The sequence below is a fragment of the Acartia tonsa genome, chromosome 14, assembly GCF_053477335.1.
Source record: "Acartia tonsa isolate MP-2025a chromosome 14, ASM5347733v1, whole genome shotgun sequence".
NCBI lineage: Eukaryota > Metazoa > Arthropoda > Copepoda > Calanoida > Acartiidae > Acartia > Acartia tonsa.
Window position 1 is genome coordinate 24308194 of NC_137273.1, and position 17678 is coordinate 24325871.

General features: G+C 31.3%; 1 protein-coding gene across 3 annotated transcripts in view; it reads right to left on the reverse strand.

Moving 5' to 3' along the window:
* LOC145306587 (uncharacterized) overlaps positions 1–17678 on the reverse strand; it is an 86391-nt gene that overhangs the window by 15338 nt on the left and 53375 nt on the right. The window contains exons 24-45 of one of the 3 annotated variants that reach the window (XM_080148790.1): positions 17440–17520; positions 16934–17023; positions 16663–16767; positions 16139–16210; positions 14609–14662; positions 13340–13407; positions 12777–12886; positions 12293–12395; positions 11764–11852; positions 11050–11180; positions 10680–10771; positions 9601–9652; positions 8410–8480; positions 7647–7709; positions 7091–7164; positions 6595–6662; positions 5988–6112; positions 5514–5643; positions 5134–5180; positions 4406–4483; positions 1993–2045; positions 159–197 (exon numbers count right to left, since the gene is read on the reverse strand). In XM_080148790.1, coding sequence (XP_080004916.1) covers positions 159–197; positions 1993–2045; positions 4406–4483; positions 5134–5180; positions 5514–5643; positions 5988–6112; positions 6595–6662; positions 7091–7164; positions 7647–7709; positions 8410–8480; positions 9601–9652; positions 10680–10771; positions 11050–11180; positions 11764–11852; positions 12293–12395; positions 12777–12886; positions 13340–13407; positions 14609–14662; positions 16139–16210; positions 16663–16767; positions 16934–17023; positions 17440–17520 — 1795 coding nt within the window. Of the gene's footprint in view, positions 1–158; positions 198–1992; positions 2046–4405; positions 4484–5133; positions 5181–5513; positions 5644–5987; positions 6113–6594; positions 6663–7090; positions 7165–7646; positions 7710–8409; positions 8481–9600; positions 9653–10679; positions 10772–11049; positions 11181–11742; positions 11853–12292; positions 12396–12776; positions 12887–13339; positions 13408–14608; positions 14663–16138; positions 16211–16662; positions 16768–16933; positions 17024–17439; positions 17521–17678 lie in introns of all 3 variants that reach the window. The other 2 variants (XM_080148789.1, XM_080148788.1) reach the window with 2 other exon arrangements.

The window sequence follows — 17678 nt, forward strand, 5'->3', positions numbered from 1 at the left end:
ATTTAATCCCAGCTGGCTAATATAGCGAATCCCCCCCCCCCTCTTTATGACTTTACCCTACCCATGCATTAGACGTACAAAATAAGAACTGGACTAACAGACATAACCTTTTAAAGATTAGATTCGCTTCTTTAAGATTAATGAAAATTATTATTCACCTGAGGATTTCCTGTAGCATATATTCGTCCACTAAAATCCTGTAAACAGAAAAAAGATTAGTATTCTCGAAAACTTATGCATTTCTAAATGAATAAGCTATTGTCTCCTAATGAACGTGGTGATCTAAAATGCACTGTTTACCAAATTTTGAGACAGACAATAGAAATTTTTACTTGTTAAAAAAACATAATATTGTTTTCATGAATCTAAAAAAAGAAAGGGGAGGGGGAGTCAAATGCCCCTCCCTCCCCCCTTAATTTTATTGTTAAAGATATTTAGCGGAAAATTTCTACTGACTGATTTTTTGCAATTTTAAAAATGTTAGTCTACCTAAACTTGTTACAAATCATTGCTATGCTTTAAAATGTGTAAAAAAACCAAGAATGACAAGATCTTGCAAAGCAAAGCTTGATAAAAATAAAACGACGATGAACGATAAATTGATACCACAACTATATCAAACTACTATGGTTTAAAACTATTGGTTATAGAGTTTAGACACTAATAGGTTGAAACCATCTAATTAAAATTCGATAAAGATACCCTAATGTGTTGGACGATCAAAAAAACATTCTTATAAAATTTTGAATACCAAAATTTGATTTACAGCCGAATATCCCATCCCTCCCTTTCAGAAAGTCATTTAGGCGCAATGTTATTCAAAAAAAATAATCCTTATTTATTTAGAGAAGATTTGCTAATAATCTTATTCCTGCCAAGTGGCTAAACGTTAAGCCAATGGAATTTAGACGAGCAACCCTAAGTTGAAGAATAGCTTGATTTCTTTTTTATTAAAGTTATTTTTTGTACACTTTAAAGCCAACACCCTTTTAATACAATAAGAGCAATGCATTTTAGTGTTAATAAACTTTAGTGTAAAAAAAGAATGAAAACATTTATTAGTAGCAAAGCACAAAAGAATTTAGGATGGACAAACGGACAAAATGAGTTCTAGAGCATAAAAATAAATGCAAAAGTCACAAAATTTCATTAAAATATGTATATATTAGTCTTTTGTAGCATTACCGACATGCCGACGGTTTAAGTAAATTATGTACTGGATGCTAATTGGTATAAGGAATCTACACAAAAATGTAACAAGCCGTCTATTTTGAATAGCAGCCGAGAAAATCAAAATGCATGTTAAGTCTTTTAGTTACCTAAAATGAAAGAATTAAAGGTACAGTAATTTATACTTAACATTGTAAGACGTAATAAGCTAGTTATGAAGAAGCTTAGCTCTTTAGACAAACTAGTTTTAAAGCATTCACTGTTTTTAACATAAAAACATCATACGCAGGCTTCAACAAAACACACTCAAAAAAGTACAATTATTTCCATAGACGGCGAAAATCAACACAGTTTATTGTTGTTGTAAAGTTTTCAACCGATAAATTTGTTTATTTTCAAATAATGATCCCTGGGTTGAGAACTATTGTGAGTAACGAATAGCTCTTATAGTTATTTTAGAGAATTCCCAGTTATTATATTTGCTTGATGATTGTAATAACAATTTGGTACGGTTAAGAAAGAGAAGCAACTCTATCATCCATACCCGAAAGTCCGTATGTCCATTTCAAACATGCTAATATTTTACTTCTTACGATATAATTATGATATTTATCTGATTTTTGCCACAATGATTCCTGTGACAACAGGGGACACTATTTAAGCGAAGCATCTCAATTTGAATTATATCAAGTCCCAAAAATTTAAATATTTAACCTTAAACAGTATTTTGTCCTGGCGTCACCCTTCCAACAATCAGTATGACTGCATTCGACTGCGAGAAACGCCATTTTATTACTATCCAATATCCAACAAATTACTCACCTTTCCAAAAGAGAGAGAAACCAGCATATCTGAAGGAGTACATTCAACTCGTACTAAAAAAATCATTAATTAAATCCTTGAAAAATCAATGTAAATTTTTTTTTGACATAACATTAAAAATGTGTTTTAACATTCCAATCCTAAAACTTGTATAATTCAATAGACAACAATATTCTCACCATGATCTGTTTTTATGGCTTGTGTTTTGCTGAGAATAGTCAATATGATTTTTTTTTATTTTTCACATAACGCAATCAGAGACTATTAATGAAACAAACGGACATCGTAACAAGTAAGGCAGCTGAGACGGATTTTTGAAAGATGCCGCGTTTTTTCGACAATTTTTTAGACATTGATTGATTGAAGGAAGACGATGGGATTTTAACACAGAGTATACAACTTAAGAATTCAAAATTTTAAAATTATTATTTTAGCCATTTGTATAATGTCTAATACAACTTAAATCCATTTTCGCTGCATATTTATTAATGCATCTTTTTAGAGCTGTGTTAGACATTAAACAAATGGCTAAAATATTAATTTAAAATTTTGAATTCTCAAGTTGTATATCCGGTTAAAATCGTACGGGGCATTGATCTTCAAGATGAAATAAGGTTTTTAACAGAGTATACAACTTAAGAATTCAAAATTTTAAAATTATTATTTTGGCCATTTGTATAATGTCTAATACTGATCTAAAAAGATGCATTAATAAATATGCAACGAAAATGGATTTAAGTTGTATTAGACATTATACAAATGGCTAAAATAATAATTTTAAAATTTTAAATTCTTGTGTTGTATACTCTGTGTTGGAATCCCATCGTCTTCGTTCAATCAATCAATGTCTAAAAAATTGTCGAAAAAGCGCGGCATTTTTTAAAACCCCATCTCTGCTTTCGGCTGAAAGCCTTTTATCAGTAGAGCTCGCAGCTCTTAATAAATAATCTGAAATGATGTCAAGCATGGACAGGGTATTTATTACAAATCAAAATACTCTTTTTTATTTCAAAAATGTTATCAAATGCAATTTTGCCTTGCTGTAATAATCATTAAAAATAAAAAGTCAAACTTTTACGTAATTGAAAATTTATAATTAAAATATATTATAAAAATCATTGAAATTAAAAATTACTCTTCAAAAGAGTGTTAAAAGTTTTACAAACTAAATAATTTGAGACATCTTGCATTAAAAGCAGAAACTTGATTAAATACAAAATAAGATGAATTTTTAAATTTAATATTCTTATTTAGAATTTAACAGTAAACAAGGATGACAACATCCATAAAAGCGAAGCTCTGAAACGATATGGCAGACGAACATTAACTTTTGTTGAGTGTCAGAACTGAATTTACAAAATATGAAAATATAAGGTTTGACAAAATTATACTTAAATTTGTTGCAAAACTTCTTAAATACAGAATTCTGTTTAAGGACATACTGACATTTTTAATACTTGATTATAGAGATGCTTCGCTCATAATATTGTACCTTATTGTAATAGGAATCAGTAATCCAAAAATCAGATCAATCGGGTGATTTTATCACATAAAATTTTTTTTATTAAAATCAACATGTTTAAAATGGACGTACGGACATTCTGGTAACGAATATGGAGTTGCTACGCTTTCTAAATCGTACCTAACTACTACAGGAATCACCATGTAAAGTTTGAAATTGATAGGACAATTCTAACATGCCTAAATTAACTAATTATCTCGGACGGACGTACGGACGGACCGACCCTAATTATAGAAAAGCATCGCTTTTAAAAACACGATTGGGTGTGAAAGTAAATATTTGATACCAAAAACACGGATAATATAATCCATAAAAAGTATAGCTTATTAAATTTGATGGTTTGACAAACAAACGCTATCAAACATAAAATGACACTGCTTCAAACATTGTAAAAAAAACATGATATTATTTAATAGTCCAAACAAAATGAATTTATCCTTAACCGTCCTAGGAATAACAGATCTTTAGTATAGATGTATATACAGATAACTACCAGCCTCCCTTTTCCAAGGACCTTTTTCCTCTGCCAGCAAATTGTTTTCTGATACTTGGCTGTTTTAATATTCCCGACACTATTGGTTGATTTTCAAAGACCCAATTTTGAATCGTCAAAAGAAAACTGGTAATGGGGACATACAGTTATCAAACCCCTTCCCCTCTAGTGTTTTACTCTAATCTAGGAATCGTCAATTTAGAATAAATATAGAATGACAATACTCCGTTTGAAAATTTATTGTCAGAATAGAAAAAAATGTCTAAAATGAACCCAAAATTGATAGTATTTTTATAACAATCTAATATTGTTGAATAATAACGAACAAAACATACTAAATGAAAGGCTAGAGCTTTCCATTTCGGACAGACGAACAAACGGACCTAAATGAAGCTTACCGTTGTTACATCCAGCCCTCTCGGAGAAAGTAAAATCTCTATCTGATTGTACTCCAGTAGGCAGTGATACAGAGTCATCTAGATTGATAGATATATAGTTATAAAATCTATATCTGATTGTACTACAGTAGGCAGTGTTACTGAGTCATCTAGATAGATAGATATATAGTTATAAAATCTCTATCTGATTGTACTCCAGTAGGCAGTGATACTGAGTCATCTAGATAGATAGATATATAGTTATAAAATCTATGTCTGATTGTACTCCAGTAGGCAGTGATACTGAGTCATCTAGATCGATAGATATATAGTTATAAAATCTATGTCTGATTGTACTCCAGTAGGTAGTGATACCGAGTCATCTAGATAGATAGATATATAGTTATAAAATCTATATCTGATTATACTCTAGTAGGCAGTGATACCTAGTCATCTAGATAGATAGATATATAGTTATAAAATCTATATCTGATTGTATATTTTGGCCATCCAGCATCCTTGAATGACCCAACAGACCAAAATATAGAGTATTAACAAAATCGGAGAGGTAGTGCAGAAAAGTGGTGCACTTGGCAAATAATGCACCATACATATGTAGATTTTTAGACATCCTGTTACTTTCATATAAGGATATACATATTTAGAAAAAATACTCATTTCACAGCATAAACTGTATCTTTATTATCACGCTGGGCTCTAAATATCCAGACTAAACCTAATAATAATACCTGAGGACAGGAAGCACTCTTGTCTAGCTGAATTGTAGTTGAAAGATCTAAAAAATAAAAATATAATCCTAACATTTTCTATGAAAGTAACTTTTATCATGATATTTTATTTTTCAATTTGGCTACGAATCCGAATAATTTCCGCTAATTAAAAACCGGTTCTTGCAGTGGTGTAAGAAAATGTTTGTAATGGATATAATTAAGTAATTCTAAATCATAAAGGGATGAACAAAATGTTTTCTCTCCTTATTATTATGAAAAAATTTAATCGTTGTATAATGGACAAACTAAGCTTTAGAGAACAATAGTTGCTTGTTTAAAAATAAAACTCCAATAAAAAAACATATTATCAACATTTTATATAAAAAAAAAGATTATACCTGCAATTATAATCCAATTGTTGGTTGCACTCTGCCCTACAATCCTCTATATCTATCACATTTGGTATGTAGGTGTCTGTGAAGGGTAGATAGGTACCAGGTTGGTCAATATACTCACAATTAGCTGGAACTAAAATAAGCAACATCATAATATGCATATCTAAATTATATAGAAGATTATTGTCACACTCTGTGAAGGGTATATAGGTCTTAAGTTGGTCCATGAACTTACAATTTGCAGGAAATAAAATTGGCGCCATTGTCGAAAATATTACAAAATCTTGCTAGCTACATTTTGTAATGTGAAGGGTGAAGGGTAGAAAAGTCTCAGGTTGGTAAACATACTCACAGTTCGCTGGAACTAAAATTGGGGCAATTAGCACAATATGCATATCTAAAATACATTGCAAATTATTGTCAAACTTTGCTAAAATTGTTTTAAAAAATTATAACAAAATTAATTACTGAACTTACTCATTGCACATTCATTCTCCAAGTAATCAATGCCTCTAACTGCTGGGCGGAAGCTTGCCGGCTGTGACCGTCTGTTTTCCTCGGACAGCTTGCACGTCTGCCTAGCGCTGTAATATGTCGCTGACCTAATTTGAAGAAAAAACACGATGAAAGTTAAATAAAAGCAAAACTTAAGCCTTGCCGAATAAAAAATCTAACTATTACCTACTTTAATTCAAGACGTACAAACCTATAACAAAAACTATTTTTCTTTGAAATAACAATGAATGGACCATCTATAGGAAAACCATTATAATTTAACTTTACTTTTTTTTATTAATCAGCCAAATTTGGTATTTTGTTGTAATAGATTTCATTAAGGAACTAATTGTTTTTCCAGTATGGCCTCTAAACAAATAATAGCCGCTGGACTTAAACCAATTCTTAGCCATACTTGAATAGAATGCATCTTATTATCCGCGGAAAGCTGTATATAATACGATGCTATAAAATTAAATAACTATTAGAATTTAAGAATTCGGTAACCCTTTCATATAATCTGCTCTTATAGAATGGTTAATTTATCAACAATCCTAACTGAGAAAACTTTAATATTTCCTCGCAATACCTGCAAGTGAATTCTCTGGCTTGAAGACATAATTCTCTACATCCAGCCAAATTTTCTACATCTCTAACCTTTGGCAAAATTTTATTTTGATTTCATATCTTCATTTTAATTATTGTTTTATAGATAAAATTTGTCTGATATTTATTTCACTTTGTTTATATTGCTGCATATTTTAGTCAAATTGTCTTTTTTCTTTCTTCTCACTTTATAATGTTTTATTATCTTTGTTATTCGACTGACTGTACTTCTTGTAACTTATTTTTATTTTGCTCTTACATTATATTGGTCGATCTGTCTTTCTGTATGTCTGTTAGTCGCTTTGTTTAACTTTTTATCTGAATGTATCTGTTTGTATAAAGGTAAATTCATGTAAAAATTTCTGGGCTCGTCTAGTGTTCCATAGCCTTACATATATACAAGGGAATATGTAAGTCTTTGGAACCTTTACTCAAAGGTTATCCTAAAAAAAATATATAGTTTAGCTCTTTCTTTTTACCTCTTGATTTGCAGTACCAACAAACTCGTATTGTGGAACTCTGGTAAACGTCCAGGCTTTTCCACAAGTTATACCTAGAGTAAGATATATTATAGAATAGTTTTGCAACAGAAAAACCATTTGAACTTCATTATAAATAAGGATAAAAACACCAAAATAGCAAAGCAATAAAAAAAAAACAGATAAAACTACAATATATTTCTCAACAATCATTTTGGGCTGATGGACAAAGTAAATCATAGAATAGACAACGTAAAGAGTGGACAAGAAAATCAAATTTCACATTTCATTCGCATTATAGGCAACTTTCCACGAAAAATAATATAAAATTAATTTCTTTGATAATGGCCCGTATCTTTGGCCCACCAGGGGCCAATAAAACAGAAAATGATTTTCAATTTATTACTTGCTGTCTGTAATACGAGGGGATGAGTATTAAAAAATGGAAGCTCTTTATAGTGCCTATCTTAAATAGCCAATGGTAGGCAAATATGACGTCATTTTTATAGGCACTATAAAAATCTTCAAATATTATAATTGCATAAAAAATTCTTACTTGTACATATTTTTTCAAAATAAGAAACACCGTTAGAACCACTGGGAGATGTTCCTTCTACGCCTAAAATTAAAATATTTTTCAAAATAAGAAACACCGTTAGAACCACTGGGAGATGTTCCTTCTACACCTAAAATTAAAATATTTTTCAAAATAAGAAACACCGTTAGAACCACTGGGAGATGTTCCTTCTACACCTAAAATAAATAATATTTTTCAAAATAAGAAACACCATTAGAACGAACCACTGCACTGGGGGATGTTCCTTCTACGCCTTAAATTAAAATGTTTTTGATAACCACTTAAAATGTTTCTAAAAATAGAAATAGTTTTTTTTTGTAAATTTTACTGGTTCCTTTAGATATTTAATTATATTATTTTAGCATTTATTATTATAGAGTTATTTAATGTAGCACAAGCATTTGATCAAACAACCTTTGTAAGTACAGTTTTAATGGTTTTAAATTATGCTTTTCATTTAGATATCCTATCTACTCTAACACAAGTATCACATTATCAAATCATTCATTTATTAACTACAACTTCTAATTTGTTTAACTCTCATTATATAAAAATTGGAAAACAGTAAAAGTGTCTGACTATGACGTCAGAAAAAACTAACAACTATCCAATGAGAGGCCGCTATATATTTTACCATTGTGAATACTGGTTAATTGTTAATTTTTTCTGACGTCTTAGTCGGACACTTTTACTGTGGCCTAAAAATTGTTATGAAAATATGCGGAACACTTTAATGTTATACCTGCTGAATTATCTATAGAGAAGCATCTCTGTCTGCCACCTCTCTCATTCTGCAGAGTTATAGACAAACATCTACAGTTGCAAAAATTATTCAAACAAGGATGACGACATTCATAAGTAGTACAGCTCAATAAAATCATTGATAGACAAACGGACAGACTTAGTTTAATAGTAAATTATTGTTTACTAAAAGAAAACTATAAGGCAAAATAACTTTTCTTCAGATAAAATATCGCTCTCAAAACCATCAAAAATCATTTAAATTATGATAAAATTTTCTGCTCTAATGAAATTAAGATTTCATTACTGAAGACATTAGTGTCACTTTAGCAGAGATAGAGGGATAGACAAGGGCCAATTAACAATTGTATATATTTTTATGCCGTTTATGAATGACAGGGAACACGGCAATTTTTCATCGGCTTTTAATTTATTCTGCTGAAAGCATTGGAAAATATTTTGCAGGCGTTCAATTTCATAATTGGATGTATATGCCAAAGAAGTAGGATATAAGCAGGGAGTAAGGGAGGGGACAATGGGCAATTAATTCAATATAAGAGTTATCAAAGAAAGGGCATGAAATCCAGTTTAATCCAATAAATTTGTAGGAAATTATAAAGGGATTGTTAATTGAATAATAGATTTCCATAGCGTCATGTAAAGTGAAATCACAACTTGTTTTTGATGAAATATATTGAGGTTTTTTGGTGTGATTTTTATATTAAAAGATTATTGGACCCGGCCAGCTGCTAGCAAGAATATGACTGCCCCTTTTTGTTCTGTTTATTTCCCTTGCCCCTTGCCCCCACCTCCCTTCTCCCTCCTCCCCGTCTGCTACATTCCAAACTAACACAACGAGTGTTCATTTCCCTTGCCCCCACTTCCCTTATCCCTTCTCCCCGTCTGCAATATTCAAAACATACATAACGAGTAGCGGCATTTCATGCGCAAGTCCCCAAACTCAGTCAGAAACTGCTAAATTCTTGCACATTCCCTTTAAGCCAGTCCCCAAAGTCTGAGACTCCTAAAAATTGAATATTCGATCCATTGTCCCCTCCCTTACTCCCTGGGATATAAGTGTGTCTGTCTAAATTAAACTCAAAACTATACACGAAAAGACAGTAATATTTCATTGATTACAAAAAGGCATCAGTTTTCATGAAAACTAATTTTGTTTAATTGAATAATTTTCCTGTCTCCATCTGAATTGCACTGATTGAGACACTCAGTTGCTATTCCGATATCTAAGATAAATACAAAAATATGTCTAACATTTTACGTAGAGGAACAAAGTGTCTAAAAAATCAGCCATGTGACGTCATAAAAATGAGGGATTATAAATTTTTTTTTAAGGACTTTCTTTCCCACCTCTCCTCTCATCTCCCTTATTTTTATGACGTTACATGGTTGATTTTTGAGACACTTTGTCCCGCTACACATTTTTACTTTGGGTCAGTAAGGGATATAGAATACTTGGATATTGTGACAGGGGAAGTTTGGTCGCCTATTTCGGTTGCTAATATAGTCCTCAGATATTGGACAATATGTTTCTCTTTGGTGAATTAGGGGATAAAGTCATAAGGGAAAGAAGGTGGGGTATCCAGCTGAGAAAAACAATTTATCAGGGTGTTGGAGAACCTCACACAATATCCACGTGTCATTCACATTTAAACCTCTGTAAGTGAAGTTTTAATAACAAATTTTGACTAGCAACTAAAATTACTTGAATAATCTTCAAAAAAGGGCCACTTACCTTTAGATTGATGATTTTTGTATGTTTGTTTAGACCTGTCAAAATGTGAAGTACCACTCTATAATTATTTACCCGTAGTGGAATATATTTCAACAAAAATATGCTACAAGCAACCTCTAGTTACTTAACAGGAAACTAAAATATCCACTCTCATATGTAATTCATTATTATAACTCACCTTTACATAGTTTAGTATCGTGCTATTGTTTAGTACAACTTGTCAGCGAAATTTAATTTAAATCATGTAGTGAAATTTAAATGGCCACTTACCGGTTTAGGCATCGTCCTTAGCCTTCAAGGAAGACGGGGGAGGTCATAAAATGGTTAAAAAACCAACCCCCAAAAGGTAATATAAAACATCCACCCGTGTATGTAAATATCTGTAAAAAAAAACCTGTAGGTATACAAAATGGTACTTAATCCATACATCTCGAACTTCATATGATGGCAAAAAATTAAACTAAAATGACCACCTACCGTTTTAGTAATTATAAGTAAAAATTCATCAAAAATCTCACCCCTACCTAGTGAAGTATCAATTTCTTGTCTTGTGCCTCTAGAGTACGTATAATCAACTAACTTCTCATATGTTGTTGAGAGACCATCAGCTCTAAAAAGTATTAATTTTTTTTTTATTTATGTAAATAAAAACTTTTTAAAAGCGTAAAGACAGCAAACATTAAATACAAGGAAATATATTGTAGAATGCTTGTTTTAAAGGTTCAAATATCATCACCAAAGGTTCAGAGGATTAATGCCCACATTAGGAAAAGTGATTTTATATGAAAGATACAAGAATCCTTAAAACAAATTGCGTCATTTTCTAAAAAACTAAACCTCGTCACCCTTTCATTTTCCAGTCAAGAAAAGGTACCAACAAAGCCATACCTGCAGTTGGCAGGATTGCCACCCCGGCTGCTGACATCATAGTCAACATCATTATCATTGTCGTTGGGCAACAGCTGTGGCAACAACTGAGTTCCTGGCAACAGCTGAATATTGCTTCCAGGACTGGTAAACTGAAATAGAGAAAGCATCACAGATTAGACAGCTTTTTTACAAACTAAAGAATCACATTTATAATATTTAGAAAAAACAATTTCCTAAAACAATAGGTATACCTCCTAACAACCTATAATGTGTATACCCGTATATTTTATTATACTACCTGGTTGATGAATTGATCAACCTATAATGTGTCAACCTGTGTATTAGATTCTTCTACCTGGTTGAATTGATCAACCTATAATGTGTCAACCTGTGTATTAGATTCTACTACCTGGTTGAATTTATCAACCTATAATGTGTCTACCTGTGTATTAGATTCTACTACCTGGTTGAATTTATCAACCTATAATGTGTCTACCTGTGTATTTGTATCTACTACCTGGTTGAATTTATCAACCTATGATGTGTCTACCACTGTATTTGATTCTACTACCTGGTTGAATTGATCAATCTATAATGTGTCTACCTGTGTATTAGATTCTATTACTGGTTGAATTTATCAACCCATAATGTGTCTACCTGTGTATTTGTATCTACTATCTGGTTGAATTGATCAACCTATAATGTGTCTACCTGTGTATTTGATTCTACTACCTGGTTGAATTGATCAACCGCTGGTCTCCCCTGGCGGCCACACTCCTTCTCTGCGTACAAAGCTCCATTAGACAGCTGGAACGCATTGCCTGTAAAAATATTTTGTATAAGCAAAACTACTCTACTTATTAGTGATAGCTGATAGCTTCTGTCTGTATTTAAATCTTTCTATTGGTCTATAATAGTGCTCTCTATTAGGTTCTCTCATTTATATAAATAAAATTCAACTTGCTTTTCTCTCTCTTCATCAATATATCCTTCAATCTATCTATCAATATATCCACCAATCTATCCATAAATCTACCGATTAATCTATCCATCAATCTATCCATCAATTTATCCAACAATTGGCCAATCAATCTATCAGCAATCAATTTGTCAATTATATATGTATAACAATTGTTTCATAAATTTATCCATCTATTATTTATCAATCTAACTATAAAATTTTCTATCTAATTATCCATAATTTCATCTATCATTCTCTTCATCAACAAAAATAAAGCCTATATCTATCTAATAAAGTTACCTTCAGAAGATTTCTCTGTGTTACTACTCAAATAACATTTTGGGTCCCCTGTTCCTCTAATAGAGTCCAAATAGGAGTAAGATCTACAGTTAAAATCTCTTTCCTAAAAGTATTTAAAAATACATTAACTATAGTTCAGAAATTAAGGGGGGGGGGGGCGGGATATTTTTCTTTTAAGTTAATACATTTTGTAACTTATTACTTCAATTTGTTCCTTGTTGTTATAACCTACTGGCGGCTACGCCCTAGAGGCCTAGTGCCACTTGAGGGTATGGGGGAAGATTGGGTTTAATGAAAAGTGTGGGATAAGGGTATTTTTTTGGGGGGCACTTTCTTAATCTTTGTTAATTTTCAACCTTCAATAAAAAGCATCATTGTAAAGAAAAATTATATCTATTCAACGGTTAGCGAAATACTTCACTAAAGACAGAAAGAAACAGACAGCCTATTACTTTTATATGAGAATCTTTCATGGAATACTTACTCTAGAACATGCTTGCTTGCACATGGCACTGCTGAAAGCCTCGACAGTTTTGTCCACATAAATCAAGTATTGGTCTCTTGTATGTGGAGTGTAGTCACAGTTGGATTGTCCTAGACAAAAAAATATTTTGGGAGAGGACAAACATAGAGAATTTACCTCGATTTTAAGCATAAAATCATGAAATAGGATTTTACACCTTTCTCATTATATCTGGTATTTTAAATTTGGATGTCCACTTTTTATTTTGAAGTTCATATTATGTATTTAGCTAAATTAAAAGTTTATATAGAAATTATTTTATTGAATAACCCTTGCATGAAAGTCCCAAATGGCAACAAGACAATGGGTTATGCCTGTTTAGGGGTCAAGGTATTTCTCCTACTCTTGATTGATGTCAACTGCTTGACAATCAGAAGTATACAACTGTTGACATTTGAATAATGACGAGAAAGCATTAATTATTTTTTTTAATTGTTGGGAGAACCGAACATTAGATGTCTTTTTTCCAAAAAGGCATAAAAATCACGCAACCATTTGTGCAAATGCCGCGCTTATAAACTTACTTGACTGGCATTGATTTTCCAGATAGTCCACTCCTTGCCGTGTAACCAAACTATCCGGCTGACTAAATCTAAATTCAATTGTGTGTCATTTAAGATATTAAAACGGTTCTTGGAACAATTTTGCCCTTTTTAAGTAAAGCTTTAAATAAGATTCAAACATAAAAATCAGCTGTCTATCTATGATAGCAGCCGAATAAATCAAATTTTTTCTTTAGTAAGTAAGTTTTTTGTCTGAAGCTTAAGATCTCAGTACCTACTGAACCAATTCGGTTCTCGATTTTAGGCAAGCTTTACATATGTCATGTAGTGGTTTTGTGCTAAATTTATAGATTTCAAGTTGGTATGGTTTAAAGTAATTTTCTAGCTCCTCTTTACTCCTCCAAATACATAGCCCCCATATGCTTGGGGCGTAGCCTCTAGTTCAAAACAATACAGCATATTAGGTAAAATAAACACCTCACTACAAATCTAAATAAAGCATTTTTAAAAATATCTTCGCTACTATGGGACTAATTTGTTCTTTTTAGTTTACTTTTCTAAATTGCATCATTACTCAATTATAAAAGAAAATGAAAGTGTAAAAATTGAACTTTACACAGTCTTAATCATTTTATAATATTTTAAATGGTTCTAATTTCTAGAGCAGAAAGATGATATATTAATACAGCAGCGCATCTATTCTTTGATTAAGTTTGTCTGTCCGTATGTCACATAGACAATTATCTATTTATTATATCCTGACTAGTTTTCCAATTTAATTAACATTGTTCATTTACTTTTGTCTTTCAGGGAATATTACATACTATACAAATGTTTCCATGTCAATTTTTATTTGCTTAACATGGCCTAAAAGATGTACAGAAAAATGTGGACCTAACAATAAGTCACATATACATACATCCCACTATTTGTTTTTTTAAAAAAAGGAAATTTTGATTTATTTGTTTTAAACCATTAATAATAAGCTAAAAAATCATAAAAAAAGATAAATTTAATTTTTAATTATGTATTATTTCCATGGGACTAAAATTTCACAAAATTTTCTAGGTATTTTAAAACTTCTATTTTATTCAGCTTATACCGACAACGAAATTGATTCGAAAAAAATCATGAAACCTATACGTGTTTTCAGCTGTAGTTGTGGGTCAACACACGACCTTTACATCTAACCCCCAAATATTAGTTCAGATTTATTTCGCTTGTTGGTTATACCTTATTCCTATATTTTATTAGCGAAGCTACTCTACAGCTTATGAATTTAAAACAAACCTGTCCTCTTCGCTTAGAAAGCACTCTCTCTTCAAATGATCATAGTTAGCAGACCTAAAAATTAGATATAGTTAAAACAAGGATCAAAACATCCATTAAAAAATCAAGGAATGGACAAAGGGACAAATTGATTTTGTTCAGTTTTAAAAACAAACGAAAAAAAGAGAGTTAAAATGCAAAGAAAAATCTATAAAAAACACGAAACCTTTTTTTAAAAAAAAGGTTTATTTCTTTAAAAGCATGACCGACAGACTGATGCACAAAACAAAGTATAGACTAGATGCGCATAAACCATAAGAAACTTCAAAAGAAATTTCAATTGTCTATCTTTAATGACATTACCCCGGGCCCTTAGCGTTACGGACTGACGGACTGACTGACAGGCAATGAATTATAAAGTGGCTTTGCAACAAATAAACAGGGACGATTATATCAAATAGTGGCGAAGTAGGCTAATCTTTTAAAACTACTAAGATGTTCATGAAAAGTGATAGAGGCAGTAGAGAGATTGCAAAAATATTTTATTGGTGGAAGATTCATTGTACCCTCTCTCCCTCTTATAACCAATACCCAACATGTTTTAAATTTTGATTTGAAATCTGCATTGCGATTTTGTGAATTTAAACTTCACTTTCAACAAAGGAAGAATTTAAATTACAAGTTTAATTCTAGGGACCAAAGATTAACGTTTATAAAATTTTTGGGAAAAAAATTAGATGTAGATATTTTTATATTTAGCCTACTATTATTAGTAAGTCAGGTTTGCTAGCTGTAATAATGTGCGAAATAATGATCGACATAAATAAACTCGGTATAATCCTTTAAAGTGACTGACGAGCAAAGACCCCCCCCCCCCCCCCAGCCCTTTTCCCGTTTTCGTAATAATAAATTTTAAATAATAAATTATATCTATTCTTGTCCATGCTAATATATATAATGCAGTATATCTTAACTTTCTTAAACATATTACAAGATAGAATTATAAACTGATACTGCTATTGATAAATTTAGAATGAGGCACATTGAATTGTGCTGATTTTGACAGCACATTTCATTATTTTTAGTGTAGGCTGGACCAACAGACAAACGGATAAATAAAATTACAGGATATATGTTTAATAGTTATGATATTCTTTACAAGAAATGTCAGCTTTCTATCTCTTATAGCAGCCGAGTAAATAATAATTTTGCATGTATGCTTTATTGTTTATGTAATTACCGACGGACTGACGGACCAAGTGAGTTGTATAATTCATGCTCATAGTAAAAAAAAACCAATACAAACAGACCAACGAAGAAAGCTTATTGACTGTAGTATACTGATGAGAAATTTGCGTTTCAGATATAAAGACGAACAGACAGACAGACATTTCAAGTAATGGAGTAGCTTCGCTACTTAAAATATTCTCATTAAAATTGGACTTGATTCCGTAGAATAAAAATATTCACCTGCAAATGAACCTGGATATATTAAAATTAAAAATATTCACCTGCAAATGAACCTGGATTTATTAGAATAAAAATATTCACCTGCAATTAAACCTGGATTCAGTGAGACAAAAATCTTCACACTCTGTCTTGCTAACATCTCTTCGAATGTCCCTAAAAAAGTTTAATTTACTTTCTATTGTAATTACTACAAAATGCCTTACTTGTTTGTTAGAACTGTCTAATTTCTTATTTAAATATCGAAACTACAATGGTTTAAATCCTGTACATTTTATAAGCTAGCCTATGTTTTTTCCTTAATATATCCTGTAAATAAAGCAACAGGATATCTTTCTGTGTATAGCGAAGGATCTTGAACTGCTGGGCCGATAAACTTCTCCTATACAGTGAAGCTCTTATATATCCATGTAAGGTTTAGATATATTTAAAGGGGATGGTACTTCAACCCTACAAAGAGAAATACATCAAAAACTGTTTATTTTTAATTTATGTTAAATGTTTGTTTATGATTTTCTTCATAGGGAAATATACTCTATAATTCAAGATTCTTTTGTCCGTACGTTCGTATCACCGTCCACCAGTCCATCATCGAAGAAGAAAGTTACCTAACAAATCCGCGGAGTTCTTTATCAATCTGTCGTTCAAAAGTCCACGTAGTTCCACAGCCACGCCCTCTCAAACAAATTGCCTCAAAAAATGCCACACCAGTACTATAGGAAAAAAAAACTTTATGAATTATTTTGTGAAAGAAAAAAAAGAAAAAGAGTTAAAACTGATAGAGATAGAAAGAGAGAGAAAATTAAGAGAGATAGAGAAATAGAAAATAATTTTAATATTTTAAAAGAAAACAAAAAACTAATTGATAAAGATTTATTCCTTGGTCGAAGATTAAAAAGATTATCTTCTGAATTTTCAGTAACAGCTTGACATTCATTCCTGTTATAATCCATGTTGAATCCAGAACATCTAAATACAAATAATCATCATGAAAATCATCATCTTTATGAACATGGTTCCTGAATAGTCTCAATAATAATAAAAAAAAATCCGGATAAAAATAGGTAAAACATGCCAAAATTACTAGGACAAACCAACAGCCAAACTTTAACCCATTATTGGGGCCGGATAAATTAATATCCAAAAAATTAATATAAAAACAGAATCCAATTAATATTTATCTGGACAAAAACCGGTTGGATGTACAAAACATTATATTTTACATGATATTTAGTAGATTTAATTGCCTAAATAAAAGTAATTCAGATTCAACTTAATAAAACAACTCCTTCCACCCATCAAAACCTTGGGAATGGCAAAAATCGTAAAAAAAACCGGCGCTGTTGTTTGAAATAGTAAATACTGCAAAAAAAAAGACACTTTACCTAGAATCATCTTGACATCTTGTAGCACACTCTGTTGTTATTCCTCCCTCTCTCCTGCTAAACAGCCGGTAGGGCTTAGCTCTAGACAGATAGATAGATTACTAGATGGATAAATATAATCAATTAGATAATGATATTTAGTGACATGTACAGGGGTTTGTCAGAAGTTTTCGCAAACCGCACACAAACATTTTGACAACCAACTTAACTCAAAATCTAGGGGGGGGGGTGTAATACAT